This window comes from Ranitomeya imitator, chromosome 5 (genome assembly GCF_032444005.1).
Source record: "Ranitomeya imitator isolate aRanImi1 chromosome 5, aRanImi1.pri, whole genome shotgun sequence".
NCBI classification, from domain to species: Eukaryota; Metazoa; Chordata; class Amphibia; order Anura; family Dendrobatidae; genus Ranitomeya; species Ranitomeya imitator.
Window position 1 is genome coordinate 513,047,717 of NC_091286.1, and position 18,785 is coordinate 513,066,501.

General features: G+C 38.0%; 1 protein-coding gene across 2 annotated transcripts in view; it reads right to left on the bottom strand.

Annotated features, from left to right (window-relative positions):
• Nucleotides 1-13,072: 13,072 nt before the first annotated feature.
• The window catches only part of LOC138638294 (arylacetamide deacetylase-like), a 168,904-nt gene continuing 163,191 nt past the window's right edge, over nt 13,073-18,785 (bottom strand). For both annotated transcript variants that reach the window (XM_069727496.1, XM_069727497.1), the window contains one exon: nt 13,073-13,833. In XM_069727496.1, the coding sequence (XP_069583597.1) occupies nt 13,225-13,833 (609 nt within the window). In that variant the 3' untranslated portion in view covers nt 13,073-13,224. The remainder of the gene's footprint in view (nt 13,834-18,785) is intronic.

Here is an 18,785-nt window from a genome sequence, read left to right on the forward strand (position 1 = left end):
TGCACTTTATTAATATGCGGTTATTAGTCATTTAGGACTTATGTTATCATGTTTTTTGCACTTTATTAATATGCGGTTATTAGTCATTTAGGACTTATGTTATCATGTTTTTGCACTTTATTAATATGCGGGCCACATAGGTCAGTGATTTTTGCACTTTATTAATATGCAGGCCACATAGGTCAGTGATTTTTGCACTTTATTAACATACAACACACAAGAAATAGACATTTAGAACTTATTTATGTTATTATCTTTATGCACGTTGCCTGTGCTGTCTATAATTTGACTCTATCCTTGTTTTGTTGAAAATAACTGGACATACATAAGAAACCGGGCAATATATCTTTATAGAAATAACACTTCTGCACTCTTTGTGCATTTCTATCAGTTTTATTCATGCATTTATAACACACCATGTTTGATATTGGTAATTTGATTCTGGGAACACATTTTAAGTTACTTCTGCACATGTATTACTGTTTTTAGGCCATATAAATAGAAAATTATGTAGAAACCCAAAGTTTTGATAAGTGTATGAAAATACACCAATATTAACTATTTGTGCTATTTTAGGCGTAAATTTGTCCTATATGTATAGCAGTCAGGAGTTGGGGCGATGAAATATGTGTTACAAGCGTAGTGAATTGCAGATATATTCTACAGTGTATGTCATTTTGAGAAATGTGTGGCATAACCAATGTATACAGTAACAGGCGGAATGACTGAGTGTAATATTGCACTCAATACTGTGCAAAGGGTCTGAATACTTATGACCGTGTGATATTTCAGTTTTCTTTTTAATAAATTCGCAAAAAATCTACATTTCTGTTTTGTTCAGGCATGATGGCGTGCAGAGTGTACATTAATATATATATATATCTCAGAATGCAACTGAATAGTATTGCTAATTAGGCCATATAAATAGAAAATTATGTAGAAACCCAAAGTTTTGATAAGTGTATGAAAATACACCAATATTAACTATTTGTGCTATTTTAGGCGTAAATTTGTCCTATATGTATAGCAGTCAGGAGTTGGGGCGATGAAATATGTGTTACAAGTGTAGTGAATTGCAGATATATTCTACAGTGTATGTCATTTTGAGAAATGTGTGGCATAACTAATTACCTATTACGGCCACATTTCTATGCAGTGTATTTTAGAACCAGTGTTTCTGGCTGCAGACTGTAATGTGTAAGGTATTCTCATTTTTATATATTGTATTTTATAACACACCATGTCGTTTATATAATAATCACAGTTGTGTCTCTACAGGACAACGTGGCTTACAAAGACATTTCATTAATATAAGTGTGAAACTGACAGACAAGCACAGCTGTGTCTCTACAGGACATGCTGGTCACTAGACAGCCAGAGTTTCTGTGGGGGAGATATACTAACAGAGGTTCTGTTGACCCAATAAACCGGTGTAGAACGTACACAGAGAGCAACTTACAATATTTACTAAGGTAGCGGAAATGAGTTTACTGCAGTTATCAGAGCATTGTATTTTATTTGACAGCCACAAGTCACACAGGTCATGATGATAGTGTATCTGCAGCATGTTATTTGGAAATAAAGAAGCCTTTTTTGTATTCGCCCGCATTTTATATAAAATCTGCATAAAAAAATCTTCTTGGCTACACCAAAACACGTAAGAAACAAATGTATAACTTTTAGATCTACCGCATCCACAGATATTATTCCAGCGTTCTTTAATTCTACATTATTTTAGCACATATTAATTTCACAACTTTTATATGATATTTATAACACTCATTTTATATGAGTTTTCTAACACATTTTCACGGGAATATTATATATATATATTTTGTGTTTTGCGCAATTATTTGACACTGTAATTCGCATTTTATATAAAATATGCATAAAAAATCTTCACATTCTCACGGGAATATTATATATATATTTTGTGCTCTGCATCATTATTTGACACTGTAATTCGCATTTTATATAAAATCTGCATAAAAAATCTTCTTGGCTGCACCAAAACACGTAAGAAACAAATGTATAACTTTTAGCGCTGTCGCATCCGCAGATATTATTCCAGCGTTCTTTAATTCTATATTATTTTATCACATATTAATTTCACAACTTTTATATGATATTTATAACACATTCTCATTTATAAGGGATTTATAACACAATATTGTAAAATCATTTATTGGTTCGCGGCCTTACTAATATCCTTTGAAAATAAATTCAGCATTATTATTCCATGCTGTAACATTTCTATTCTGCAGCCTCCTGTTTAGTAAAAATTCAGCATTCTTTTTATATCTTTGGTTTATATTATATTAGCTTTTCGATAATCCCGGGAGTGCCATCTATCTAGCCCGAGTATTTTTGTTATCTCAAAAGGGTGTGACACAGTCCCATATATTATTCCAGCATTCTTTAATTCTACATTATTTTAGCACATTAATTTCACAACTTTTATATGATATTTATAACACTCATTTTATATGAGTTTTCTAACACATTCTCACGGGGATATTATATATATATATATACTGTATATATTTTGTGTTATGCACCATTATTTGACACTGTAATTCGCATTTTATATGCCGCTGCTTTTTCTTGTTTTTGTGTAAAAATCTCTGGCAGACAGGCACAGCTGTATCTCTACAAGACATGCGGGACACACCAGAGACATTGGAAATTGGGGGTTATAATGTCGAATTCAGAAAATAACCATTTTATATTGAATGACTAATGATTTCTATAGGCCTACTTTACTATGAAATTATGCATAAAAAATCTTCTTGGTTAACCCAAAACCGTAAGAAACAAACGCATAACTTTTAGCTCGAACACATCAGCATATATTATTACAGTTTTTTGCTGAATTAAAAATTATACAGTTATTTCATATTTTTGGGGCTTCATGACAGGAGAAATTATTGATAGAAACCCAGAGTTTTGATACGTGTATGAAAATACACCAATATTAACTATTTGTGCTATTTTAGGCACAAATTTGGTCTATATGCATAACAGGCAGGAGTTGGGGCGAAGAAATATGTGTTACATGCGTAGTGAATTGCAAATATATTCTGAAGTGTATGGCATTTTGAGAAATGTGTAGCATAACCAATTACCTATCACGGTCACTAGATGGCAGAATATCATATTAATTATACATTGGGGTTTACTTTTGGAAGCTTATAAAGGCGGTGTGTATGTGCACAGGATGACTTATTTTGTTTTTATAGTCACTAATATCCATATTAAATGACTCTTTAGCTTTATGAGTAAGAGACAACATACAAATAGAATCCTTTTCCCTAGTAGTTTTATATTCTATGTCTGATATATTTCTACACAAAGCTACAAAACTATTTTGTAGTTTATAATGTATCACAGTAGTTTCATGTGAAGTTACATCTTAGGTTCTGTTCAGACTATTGTAATATCTATAGCTTAAAATAGAGCCAAATAGCTACTTTCAAACACGGACATACACCATTGATTTTCGTCACAAATGGATCCAATATATCTCGTGTCACGGTTTATTTTTACCGCGTTGCGGTTTAAAGTTATAAGCATTTAAATAATAATTTTCTCATTAGATATGTGACTCGCGATATTTATTTGCTTAGGTTAGATCATTTTCAGTTTAACAATACATTTTATCACAAAAATGACCTTATCTGGGGCCCTAGAAACAACATAGCAGCATTAGTAAGCCCCTTTCTTTTTACATTATCAAGAATCCTTGGGTTAAGATAACGTCAGTTTATATGCATAAAGCATTTAATATAGTGCACCAAACATGATATGGTTTTTGATTTCTATGAACTGTCGCGGTCTAAAATGTAAGCGCACTATACACTATGTGTGTTGTGTGTGATGCATGTGTTGTATGTGTTCTGTGTGTTGTGTGTGTATGTGTGTTCTGTATGTTGTGTATGTATGTTTGTTGTATGTGTTGTGTGTTTTCTGTATGTTATGTGTGTTTGTTGTGTGTGTGTGTTTGCCTGCAGCCATCTCCTTTCTGTAATTCTCCTCTCTCTTTACAGCGCCATAAATCTATAATGGCCAATTCAATTACCCATATTTATATAGAAAAGGTAAAAATCACAACTGAGGAAGAAACCAGTAGTACATGAACAAAAGTAACACCCGGAAAATAAAATACTGTAAACAATAGTAAAACATTATATTCAATAAGTGTGTGATGCATGTGTTGTATGTGTTCTGTGTGTTGTGTGTGTGTGTGTGTATGTTTGTCGTGTGTGTTGTATGTGTTGTGCGTGTTTTGTATGTTATGTGTGTTTGTTGTGTGTGTGTTCTGTATGTTGTGTATGTATGTTTGTTGTATGTGTTGTGTGTGTGTTTTGTATGTTATGTGTGTTTGTGGTGTGTGGGTTCTGTGTTGTGTGTGTGTTCTGTATGTTGTGTATGTATGTTTGTTGTATGTGTTGTGTGTTTTCTGTATGTTATGTGTGTTTGTTGTGTGTGTGTGTTTGCCTGCAGCCATCTCCTTTCTGTAATTCTCCTCTCTCTTTACAGCGCCATAAATCTATAATGGCCAATTCATTTACCCATATTTATATAGAAAAGGTAAAAATCACAACTGAGGAAGAAACCAGTAGTACATGAACAAAAGTAACACCCGGAAAATAAAATACTGTAAACAATAGTAAAACATTATATTCAATAATATTCATATATTTAACCTTATATGATTTGTTCGCGACAGTTCATAGAAATCAAAAACCATATCATGTTTGGTGCACTATATTAAATGCTTTATGCATATAAACTGACGTTATCTTAACCCAAGGATTCTTGATAATGTAAAAAGAAAGGGGCTTACTAATGCTGCTATGTTGTTTCTAGGGCCCCAGATAAGGTCATTTTTGTGATAAAATGTATTGTTAAACTGAAAATGATCTAACCTAAGCAAATAAATATCGCGAGTCACATATCTAATGAGAAAATTATTATTTAAATGCTTATAACTTTAAACCGCAACGCGGTAAAAATAAACCGTGACACGAGATATATTGGATCCATTTGTGACGAAAATCAATGGTGTATGTCCGTGTTTGAAAGTAGCTATTTGGCTCTATTTTAAGCTATAGATATTACAATAGTCTGAACAGAACCTAAGATGTAACTTCACATGAAACTACTGTGATACATTATAAACTACAAAATAGTTTTGTAGCTTTGTGTAGAAATATATCAGACATAGAATATAAAACTACTAGGGAAAAGGATTCTATTTGTATGTTGTCTCTTACTCATAAAGCTAAAGAGTCATTTAATATGGATATTAGTGACTATAAAAACAAAATAAGTCATCCTGTGCACATACACACCGCCTTTATAAGCTTCCAAAAGTAAACCCCAATGTATAATTAATATGATATTCTGCCATCTAGTGACCGTGATAGGTAATTGGTTATGCTACACATTTCTCAAAATGCCATACACTTCAGAATATATTTGCAATTCACTACGCATGTAACACATATTTCTTCGCCCCAACTCCTGCCTGTTATGCATATAGACCAAATTTGTGCCTAAAATAGCACAAATAGTTAATATTGGTGTATTTTCATACACGTATCAAAACTCTGGGTTTCTATCAATAATTTCTCCTGTCATGAAGCCCCAAAAATATGAAATAACTGTATAATTTTTAATTCAGCAAAAAACTGTAATAATATATGCTGATGTGTTCGAGCTAAAAGTTATGCGTTTGTTTCTTACGGTTTTGGGTTAACCAAGAAGATTTTTTATGCATAATTTCATAGTAAAGTAGGCCTATAGAAATCATTAGTCATTCAATATAAAATGGTTATTTTCTGAATTCGACATTATAACCCCCAATTTCCAATGTCTCTGGTGTGTCCCGCATGTCTTGTAGAGATACAGCTGTGCCTGTCTGCCAGAGATTTTTACACAAAAACAAGAAAAAGCAGCGGCATATAAAATGCGAATTACAGTGTCAAATAATGGTGCATAACACAAAATATATACAGTATATATATATATATAATATCCCCGTGAGAATGTGTTAGAAAACTCATATAAAATGAGTGTTATAAATATCATATAAAAGTTGTGAAATTAATATGTGCTAAAATAATGTAGAATTAAAGAATGCTGGAATAATATATGGGACTGTGTCACACCCTTTTGAGATAACAAAAATACTCGGGCTAGATAGATGGCACTCCCGGGATTATCGAAAAGCTAATATAATATAAACCAAAGATATAAAAAGAATGCTGAATTTTTACTAAACAGGAGGCTGCAGAATAGAAATGTTACAGCATGGAATAATAATGCTGAATTTATTTTCAAAGGATATTAGTAAGGCCGCGAACCAATAAATGATTTTACAATATTGTGTTATAAATCCCTTATAAATGAGAATGTGTTATAAATATCATATAAAAGTTGTGAAATTAATATGTGATAAAATAATATAGAATTAAAGAACGCTGGAATAATATCTGCGGATGCGACAGCGCTAAAAGTTATACATTTGTTTCTTACGTGTTTTGGTGCAGCCAAGAAGATTTTTTATGCAGATTTTATATAAAATGCGAATTACAGTGTCAAATAATGATGCAGAGCACAAAATATATATATAATATTCCCGTGAGAATGTGAAGATTTTTTATGCATATTTTATATAAAATGCGAATTACAGTGTCAAATAATTGCGCAAAACACAAAATATATATATATAATATTCCCGTGAAAATGTGTTAGAAAACTCATATAAAATGAGTGTTATAAATATCATATAAAAGTTGTGAAATTAATATGTGCTAAAATAATGTAGAATTAAAGAACGCTGGAATAATATCTGTGGATGCGGTAGATCTAAAAGTTATACATTTGTTTCTTACGTGTTTTGGTGTAGCCAAGAAGATTTTTTTATGCAGATTTTATATAAAATGCGGGCGAATACAAAAAAGGCTTCTTTATTTCCAAATAACATGCTGCAGATACACTATCATCATGACCTGTGTGACTTGTGGCTGTCAAATAAAATACAATGCTCTGATAACTGCAGTAAACTCATTTCCGCTACCTTAGTAAATATTGTAAGTTGCTCTCTGTGTACGTTCTACACCGGTTTATTGGGTCAACAGAACCTCTGTTAGTATATCTCCCCCACAGAAACTCTGGCTGTCTAGTGACCAGCATGTCCTGTAGAGACACAGCTGTGCTTGTCTGTCAGTTTCACACTTATATTAATGAAATGTCTTTGTAAGCCACGTTGTCCTGTAGAGACACAACTGTGATTATTATATAAACGACATGGTGTGTTATAAAATACAATATATAAAAATGAGAATACCTTACACATTACAGTCTGCAGCCAGAAACACTGGTTCTAAAATACACTGCATAGAAATGTGGCCGTAATAGGTAATTAGTTATGCCACACATTTCTCAAAATGACATACACTGTAGAATATATCTGCAATTCACTACACTTGTAACACATATTTCATCGCCCCAACTCCTGACTGCTATACATATAGGACAAATTTACGCCTAAAATAGCACAAATAGTTAATATTGGTGTATTTTCATACACTTATCAAAACTTTGGGTTTCTACATAATTTTCTATTTATATGGCCTAATTAGCAATACTATTCAGTTGCATTCTGAGATATATATATATATTAATGTACACTCTGCACGCCATCATGCCTGAACAAAACAGAAATGTAGATTTTTTGCGAATTTATTAAAAAGAAAACTGAAATATCACACGGTCATAAGTATTCAGACCCTTTGCACAGTATTGAGTGCAATATTACACTCAGTCATTCCGCCTGTTACTGTATACATTGGTTATGCCACACATTTCTCAAAATGACATACACTGTAGAATATATCTGCAATTCACTACGCTTGTAACACATATTTCATCGCCCCAACTCCTGACTGCTATACATATAGGACAAATTTACGCCTAAAATAGCACAAATAGTTAATATTGGTGTATTTTCATACACTTATCAAAACTTTGGGTTTCTACATAATTTTCTATTTATATGGCCTAAAAACAGTAATACATGTGCAGAAGTAACTTAAAATGTGTTCCCAGAATCAAATTACCAATATCAAACATGGTGTGTTATAAATGCATGAATAAAACTGATAGAAATGCACAAAGAGTGCAGAAGTGTTATTTCTATAAAGATATATTGCCCGGTTTCTTATGTATGTCCAGTTATTTTCAACAAAACAAGGATAGAGTCAAATTATAGACAGCACAGGCAACGTGCATAAAGATAATAACATAAATAAGTTCTAAATGTCTATTTCTTGTGTGTTGTATGTTAATAAAGTGCAAAAATCACTGACCTATGTGGCCTGCATATTAATAAAGTGCAAAAATCACTGACCTATGTGGCCCGCATATTAATAAAGTGCAAAAATCCCTGACCTATGTGTTCAGCATATTAATAAAGTGCAAAAACATGATAACATAAGTCCTAAATGACTAATAACCGCATATTAATAAAGTGCAAAAAACATGATAACATAAGTCCTAAATGACTAATAACCGCATATTAATAAAGTGCAAAAAAAAAAAATCCCTGACCTATGACAAAAAGCTAATATAATATAAACCAAAGATATAAAAAGAATGCTGAATTTTTACTAAACAGGCTGCTGCAGAATAAAAATGTCACAGCATGGAATAATAATGCTGAATTTATTTTCAAAGGATCCGTAATACCAGGGCCTAACTTACTGGATTTGGTACGTAGTACAACGCAGAGCCATGCTCTGAACAGTAGAAATTTACCGCCGAGTTGGGATTCATTTATGCAGGCTATGGCCGAACTAAATATGGCGTCTACAGTTGTGGGTAATACCGCTACTAGGAAGCTTTTAGATGAATTAAAAATTACCAACAGTGAGACACGCTCTGTATCTACACCGCTGAAGTTAGCGGCGGCTCCCCGTACAATTCAATCTTTACATTCCCCTTCCTTAGGTTCCACACGTGGAACTCTGCTACCTAAATAAGGTCTCTACCGATGCTGCAAACCATGTGGCTCACGATGTAAAGAATGTACTGGCTAAAATGCTGTACTCGCCTTGTAACTCTATATTAATTATTTTGTAAGAAGTGTAATTGTTCATTGTACTATTTTAATGTTTTTACTTTTTATATTCTGTAAGAATTTTTTATAGTGTTGAAATGTCTTTGAGATGCTGTTTTATCGTGAGAAATAAATCTTTTAAATTTTTTTTTTTTTACAATATCGTGTCTTTGGTTTTTATTCGTATAAAACACGCCGCTTCTTACTTGTGTTGTAACATTGGGTCATATTATAACTTGTGTTGTGACATTGGTGCATATCTCTTCTGTGTATATAAGGCAGCCACAAGGATAAAACCTGCTACAATGTGAATAAACACAACTTGCAATGGCCTCAGTAGATAACAAATAACTTTGCAGATGCCATCTTCAGGACACAAAAAAGAGAAAGCAAATATCAATCCAGGTACAATACAAGTACAAATGTGTTATAAAACAAAGTTCTGCTTCACAAAGATCACCAAACAGCATGAGTTTGTACAAAAATATCTGACCCTCAGATAACACAGCTGTTTTCTGAGAAAGCTAATACAAAAAACAAATAACCTCAGATGCCATCTTCAGGACACAATAACTTTTCTGTTTGTGAGAATAAACATTTATGGGGTACGCAAATACAACAACAATTGCTTGACCTAGGTGCTATAAATTGACCTAGGTGTTATGAACCTCTGAACCGCAGTTAACCTAATTTAGATAATGTTCACCATTTAGTTAGTGTTCACCATTTACAAAAACAAATAGACAGCTTTAAGTTCTCCACTATATGAATACACTGCAAATACCCACAGCAGATTCTCTGTTTGGGAAAATAAACATTTAGTTAATGTTCACCATAGTGTTCAGTAGAGACACATATAAACAGCTTTAAGTTCTCCACTATATGAATACACTGTGAATAAAACAAAAGCTTACAGAATCAAACTCGGGGATACGTATAAAATCTATTATAAAACAAATGAGAAAGGTGTTATAAACCACGTGTAAAATAAATACACGACTAGGCTATAATTATAAACATGTGTTATTCCACAAAATACGGGAATAATATCAAAACTACAACAAATTAAACTATATTAAACTATATCAAAAGGGGGAATCAAACAAGGAGGGACAGCTGGATACCAGCCGTCAGACAAGGGGAGGGGAGGGGTTACACACTTTGATACACTTTGATAGGGGGCGGGGCACCTGTCAGATTGAGTTTGACGAAACCTATGAACTATACACTACTGTTATTGATACATATTATTTATTTACATTATTGTTCTTAAGCAAAGAACCGTTGTTGTGGCATTTGCCACAACACGCAAAGTTGTCGTCTGATGTCTTTCATCCCTCCCCTCATAAGCATGTTCATGGATCCTGTGTAACTGTACCTTAAATAACAAGAATTGTCAAGAGCTGGTGAGTGCAGCCATTTTTTGTTCTTTCTTACTATTATTTATTAATTGTATTATTCTTACATTTGAATAAATAAAGTATATATGGATTCTAGACTCCCGATTCTTTAGAATCGGGCTGCCATCTAGTATATATATATTTGTACAAATCATTACATGCGGCCTCACGCCCCGCTCCTGAGTGATGGCGGCAATGCCGGGTATTACCATGCAAGACTCGGACGTATTTCTCGCATGTGTGATCCCGGCCTCATTCTCATTTGCAGATGGAAAGACGAGAAGTAATGGAATGAAAGTGAACAGGAAGTGATACATATTAGATTGGAAAAAACTTTTTGAGAGTGATCAATGAGTGGAACAGGCTATCATTTGAGGTGGTGAGTAGTGATGGAGTATATTCATTGCTCAGGTTTTCCCGAGCACACTCGGGTGGTCTCTGAGTATTTGTGACTGCTCGGAGATTTAGTTTTCGTTGCTGCAGCTGCTAGACAGCTTGAATACATGTGGAAATTCCCTAGCAACCCCCATATGTACTCAGGCTGGCTAGCAGCTGTAAAACATGCAGCCAGCATCAACAAAAGCTAAATCTCGAGCACTCACAAATACTCGGAGACCACCCGAGCATGCTCAGGAAAACCTGAGCAACGAGTATACTCGATCACCACTAGTGGCGAGTTTGCCTTCATTTGAGGTCAACAGAGGCTGCACCGACATCTGTCTGAGATTGTTTAATGAATCCTGCTCTACATTGAGCAAGGGGTTGGACACTAACCCTTGAGGTGCTTTCCAACTCTGCGATTCTTTGATAGTCATGGACAAAGGCAGTTGACAAATTCTACAAAGAACTCATGGCTGAAAGTCCAAAAGTTCCCTCTGAAAACTGTGCGGAGGTGGGGTCATCCTTTTTGGTGGAGATTTTCAACAAATCTTTCCTGTTGTACCACATGGCAGAAGAACAGAAATAATTTAAGCATGCATGAAGAACAGCAATTGCTGGAATATTCAAGTCCTCAAATTGGATCAAAACATTCATAGCCAAGGAGGACAATGACCCTGAAAAACATCAAGGCTTTTCCCAAAGTTTGGAGATGGATAACTTCAAGAACCAGGACTTGAGGAAAGTATCTTTGAAATTCTTTCCATTTGCATTGAAAACTGATGTATTGCGGATGCCGAAAGCATTGCAAACTCTGCAATCATAACTCCAAAAATCCAATATTCACATGAACTGAATGAAAGTTTTCCAAGACAAATTCGGTCTGAATTTAAATGCTACATGATTCAATTCAGCAAGACACTGGAAATGATGAGGAAGCAGCAAATGGAGTTCTTAAACACCTTAACTCCTGGCGATATTCCTCCTCAGACTAAATTTACAAGTTAGTGCCGTATTCATGAGCAACCTTAACTCAACAAGAGGTCTTTGCAATGGCACCAGAATGGTTGACAAGCAAATTGGGTTAAAATTCATTGACTAAAACCATAGCCAGACCATTTAAAAAGGTACAAAGGTATTAATTCAGAGAGTTATTCTGGCATCAACCGACCCTGATCTTCCTTTTACTTTAAAACTAAAAAAACAGTTTCTCTTAAGACTTGCTCACGCTATGATCATCAACAAAAGTCAAGGGGAAACATATGCCTACTGAATCCACTATTTGCCACATCCAGCCTTCGGCCATGGCCAACCTGGTTTCCCGTTTAAGAACAAAATCTTTAGAGCAAGTCAAGGTAAAAGTTTTCACTACTGAACAAGGCAGCTTAAAATGAACCTGCCAGCAGGATTTTGCTCATTAATCGGTATAACAGTGCCAACCTAACAGTGTCTGTAGTTTAAACTGATACCTTGGTTGATTAAATTGATTAAAGGTTAACAGCCTTATTTCTGGTTACAGTTTCCCTTTAACATAGCACACAAATGTACCAATAAAAATGCTTGTCAACCAGGTGTAGAACAGGTTTAATAGCTAGCACAATATATAGCCTGTGTATAATTGCAGTATCACCTATACAATGTATATACAGCAGTCAACGTACCTTATACAGGTAAAGCTGCAACTGCTGTATACACATTAAAAAGGTTTCTCTCTTGGCACTCACCCTGATCGCTGAGATTGAGGGGGGAGGGGAGAGGAAGGATGAAGAGCTGCAGCCTTGCCAGCGCATGCAAGCAAGAACACGCGCACACAGGGGCTTAATTCAAAAGTTTTAAAAGGCCAGCGGCCAACTTTGCACCTCAGAGCCACCAGCTAACTGGGCAAATGTCAGACTTGGTAGATTGCCAGTTGTGGCCTGTGTGACATTCTCAAATGAACTTTTGTCTCCACTTTCATTGCATGCCAATGGAAGAGGTTTTCCTCTCCTGTACAGCTAGTACACATTACATTTACAAGCCAATGTAAAAAAGTTTTTGCCCTTGTTTTCTTAGTCATACAGCTTCTTCAGGTTTCTTTAGGAACTGAGGATTGATCCATTCTAGTAGTCTCCAAATATAGTTAAGCGATAGCCATGCTACCCATGTGATAATTACTTTGATTTCAAATGGATAATGTCAAAAACAATTTAATGGCAAATGAATACAGTCGATTTGAAAAGACAGTTTGAGAAAAACAAGACATAACATTTATGGCTCTCAGGTTTCAGTAGGTAGAATTGACACGTAATACATTCAAAAGTTGAATTATTTTTGGAAGACTTGTCACAAATTAGTATCGAGCCAGTGTAAGTAATTTTCTACTATTCGATCTGCTATAGAAAGAGTGAATGGTTCGGTGTTCATTAAAAGTATACCATGGAAGGCACTGTCATAATTTTCATGTACTACATGTACACCAGCATTTCTAAGTCGGGATACATACATAAAGCCATCATCTCTAAGCACATCATACATGCACGTGATTACATATGTCAATGGCAGACCAGTTAACTTTTCATCTTCTGCCAACAAAGGAGATGCTCTAACATCCAAGAGTCCTGGATACTTTTTCACAAACAACGAATTCTGGTTGTCAGGCATCTGGTACACATGATTCTTTTTTAGATCTCCTGGCAATAAAGTGCTCCAGTTTACATATTTAAATAAGTGAGCATATTGAGATGGAATATGCTCGTTGGCCATCATGGCATCAAACAGCGATCGATCCGTAGTGTAGTATTCACTCCAGAAGCGGACCATCAGTGTCTTCGGCAGTATTGGCATGTAGGCATTTTCTTTATAAGATGGAGTATTTAAATCAAGGCTTTGGAGAACTGGGTATATTAAAACTTGAATCTTGAGATTCACCTTGACTTCTGGGTCATGAAGCAGCTGTAAAAATCAAATTCATATTTAAATAAATAAACACCTTTCTGCTTAGGAGTCAGCAAGTATTTCATGACGTGGAGTCTACATGTTTAATTTTTACAATGGACATTGATATACTTATAGGAGATGCAGATTACATTGAAACATTTCTATCTATTCTGTACGGATGAGAAAAACTCACTATGACAGGCAGTTTTACATCCTTTCTATATACAGAGTGGGCAATTTATATGGATACACCTAAATAAAATGGGAATGGTTGGCGATATAAACTTCCCGTTTGTGGTACATTAGTATATGGGAGGGGGAAAACTTTTCAAGATGGGTGGTGACTAGGGTTGAGCGACTTTTAGTTTTTTAGGGTCGAGTCGGGTTTCGCGAAACCCAATGCAAGTCAATAGGGGAGCATAGTCGGCAGTGAGTGGAGGCCAGGAAAACACCTACAGTGCCCATTTTAATGGCAAAAACATCCATTCTTGTTACTGAAGCTTGTCAATCTTAATTTACCTTATAATAGTTAGGCATTGGAAATTGGGGGTCATTTGGCTAAAGTTGTGGGTGGTAGGGCTGGTTCAAGTATTTAGTGGGCCCAAGAAATCTGGACCATGTCACGGCAGTGGAGCAGGGAGAGGTAAGTATTTCAACTTTGCAAGTGCTGTGATCCTGAGCAAGCAGGGGGGGCCCACTCGGCATTGGCACTGGCACAGGGCCCCTCAAAGTACGGCGGTGTGTTTGCACGGCGGGGGCGCCTCCCACCGGCAGCGACACTTTTGCGTACTATGAGGGGCCCTGTGCCAGTGACGTCGCCAATGAGTATCCCCCCCCCACCTGATGAAGGAACCTGCACTTTCATGTGCACCTTCCTCTTTGTCCCCGTGTAAGGTGGTATGGTATGCAGGAAGGGGAACCTGACTTTCAGCAGGGTCACATTCTGGCTGTGTAGCATGCACGGGGAATGTAGCATTCTGGGTACCAGCAGACTCATCACTGGCTGGGCAATGGGCAGGATAAGGAGGAAACACAGGTATAGGCCCAAAGAATAAAGTGGGCTAAATGCAGTTCAAAATTGGTAACAGGACTAACCAGGGGGCATTGCTTTGTTCAGTGGAGTACAACTGTAATGAGACACAGTGAGTAGGCCCAAATCAGTAAGTAGGCTAAATGCAGTTCAAAATTGGTAACAGAAGTAAACAGGCGCGGCACTGGTTTGTTCAGTGTAGGAGAACATCAAGGAGCGGCTGACACCGTTAGTAGGGCCAACAAAACAAGTAGGCCAAATGCAGTGTTATATTAAAAACAATTTAATGAGAGCCTGAAGATAGAAGTTAGGGAAAGGCAACCTGGAGAACACCTTGGAGCGGAAGACACCGTTTGTAGAACCGAGACCCAACTTGCAGGCCTAATGCAGTGTGGTTTTAACAACTACTTAACAAGAGCTTCAAGATAGAAGCGAGGGAGAGGCAACATAGAGAACACCTTGGAGCGGAAGACTCAGTTTGTAGACCACAACGACACTTGTGGCCCCAATGCAGTTTTATAATTCTGACAAGCTGAAAATCAGCCTTTTTTTTTTTTTTTTTTTTTTTAAATAGAGGACAGCTGTATTAAGTGGCGCAGACAGACACTGCTAGTAGGCCTTACACCACAAAGTAGGCTCACTGCAGGTTGAATAAAGTTACATGGGTACACGGTCGGCATTGGTGTGCTCAGCGGAGGACAAATGGAAGGAGGGACCGCAAACAGACTTTGAATTATTTTAGGCCTACTAAGTCTGTCTGCGGTCCCTCCTTCAAATAGTCCTCCGCTGACCACACCAATGCTGCCTGTGTACCCCTGCAAGATAAAAAAAATTAGGCTCAATGCAGTTTGAATTATTTTAGGCCTACTAACTGCATTGAGCCTAATTTTTTTTTTATCTTGCAGGGGTACACAGGCAGCATTGGTGTGGTCAGCGGAGGACGATTGGAAGGAGTGTCTGCCACAGTTAGTACTCCCAAAAAATAAATAGATGTTAATGTCTCGCAAAACAACAAAACCAAAAAACAAAAGGGTGGCATACTTAGGTAGAGGGGTGGGCTCCTCTGCTGAGTTTCAGACATAGTAATTTGGCACTAAGTATTTACTGGTGTCAATATAGGACACTGACCCTGACTATTTTAACTAGCATCATACATGTCAACAAATTGGTATTGTCAGTGCCAGGCATTGAAGGATGTCAGCGCATAGACTAAACATTGGTGGAGCTGTGAGATAATTGTGCAAGTGGTAGAGCAGTGTTTGAGCTGGGGGGGAAACTTGTGGCCGGCGGTACAAGCCCAGGGCCCCTCATGTTACAATGCTGTGTCTGACGTTGGGTGCGCGCCACCGCCAGAGACACTTTATTGTACTATGAGGGACCCAGTGGCAGTGCCATCGACCAAAAGCGGGCACACCCACCTCTTCAGACAAACGGCACTCTCACGGGTGCTTGCGCCAATTGGCGAGAACACGGCCCCGTGGGGGGAGTTAGCGCATTTAGGGAGGTGTAAACATGTCGTATGCTGGACAAACAGCTGCTGCAGATTAAGAGATTGGAACAGTCAGTAAGACCAGTCCACAAGCAAGACCTTTTTATAGGAAAACTAGGTGTCAGCTGGGAAAGGTGGGGCAAAATAATTCGAAATCCATGAGTGGTTCATTTTAATGAAGGTTAGATCATCAACATTTTGGGTAGCCAGACGAGTCCTTTTTTCGGTCAATGTTGAACCAGCAGCACTGAATACTCTTTCTGATAGCACACTAGCTGCTGAGAAAGCAAGCTCCTGCAAGGCATATTCTGCCAATTCAGGCCAGGTGTCTATTTTGGATGCCCAGTAATCAAATGAGAATGACGGTTGAGGGAGAACATCGATAAGGGATGAAAAATAGTTAGGAGACAACATTTGTCCAGTATGGTTACTGTCACTTTGAATTGATGCTGCAGTACCTGTCCTGTCTGCGGTCATTGCGAAATCACTCCACAACCTGGTCAGAAAACCCCTCTGTCCAACGCCACTTCTGATTTGTGCACCTCTAACACCTCTGGTCTGCTGCCCCCTGCAGCACGTGTGAGAACGATCACCGGCGCTGTGTGCTGGGAATGCCTGAATCAAACGGTCTACTAGAGTTGCTTGTTTGGTTGCTAATATTTGTTCGAGGTTCTCATGTGGCATGATATTTAGCAATTTGCCTTTATAGCGAGGATCAAGTAGGCAGGCCAACCAGTAATCGTCATCGGTCATCATTTTATTAATGCGTGGGTCCCTTTTGAGGATACGTAAGGCATAATCCACCATGTGGGCCAAAGTTCCAGTTGTCAAATCTGCGGTTGTGCTGGGTTGAGGGGCAGTTTCAGGCAAATCTACGTCACTTGTCTCCCTCAAAAAACCTGAACCCGGCCTTGCAATGCCACCAGTTTCTATTGGCCCCGGAGAAGCTTCCTCATTCAAAAAATACTCATCCCCATCATCCTCCTCCTCTTCGCCCGCTACCTCATCCTGTACACTGCCCTTACCAGACAATGGCTGACTGTCATCAAGGCTTTCCTCTTCCTCGGATGCAAACGCCTGCTCCTTTATGTGCGTCAAACTTTGCATCAGCAGACGCATTAGGGGGATGTTCATGCTTATTATGGCGTTGTCTGCACTAACCAGCCGTGTGCATTCCTCAAAACACTGAAGGACTTGACACATGTCTTGTACCTTCGACCACTGCACACCTGACACCTCCATGTCTGCCATCCTACTGCCTGCCTGTGTATGTGTATCCTCCCACAAATACATAACAGCACGCCTCTGTTCGCACAGTCTCTGAAGCATGTGCAGTGTGTAGTTCCACCTTGTTGCAACGTCAATGATTAGGCAATGCTGGGGAAGGTTCAAAGACCGCTGATGGTTCTGCATACAGCTGGAGTATACGGGCAAAGGGCGGATATGCATGCAAAGTCTGCGCACTTTGAGGAGCAGGTTGGGTAACCCCGGATAACTTTTCAGGAAGCACTGCACCACCAGGTTTAAAGGTGCGAGCCAGGCAAGGAATGTGTTTCAGTTGGGAAAGGGCTATGGCAGCCATAAAATTCCTTCCGTTATCACTCACTACCTTGCCTGCCTCAAGATGTACAGTGCCCAGCCATGACTGAGTTTCTTTCTGCAAGAACTCGGACAGAACTGTGTGTGTTGTCGCCCAAACACTTCATTGCCAATACAGCCTGCTGACGCTTGCCACTAGCTGTCCCATAATGGGACACCTCGTGTGCAACAGTGGCAGCTGCGGATGGAGTGCTCGTACGACTGCGGTCTGTGGACGAGCTCTTGCTTCTGCAGGAGGACGAACGCCTACAGCCAACTGTTTCCTAGACCGTGGGCTAGGCAGAACTGTCCCAATTTTGCTGTCCCCTGTGGACCCTGCATCCACCACATTAACCCAGAGTGTCATGATGGACACGTAATGTCCCTGGCCATGCATCTATTATCAGGTGCACCTTTGTACTCACAGATTGCCTGAGTGCATGGACGATGCGGTCTTTTACATGCTGGTGGAGGGCTGGGATGGCTTTTTTCGAAAAGTAGTGTCGACTGGGTAGCTCGTAGCGTGGTACAGCGTAGTCCATCAGGGCTTTGAAAGCTTCGCTTTCAACTAACCGGTAGGGCATCATCTCTAACGAGATTAGTCTAGCTATGTGTGCGTTCAAACCCTGTGTACGCGGATGCGAGGATGAGTACTTCCTTTTCCTAACGAGAGTCTCATGTAGTGTGAGCTGGACTGGAGAGCTGCAGATCGTGGAACTAGTGGGGGTGCCGGTGGACATGGCAGACAGAGGGTTGGAGATGGTATTCTTGCTGATTCCCTACATGCAGTGTTTCCTACTACGAACCTGGTGATTCCCTTACTGCTTTGGCCTGGCGACGAAACCTGCACATTTACTGCAGGTGGTGCGG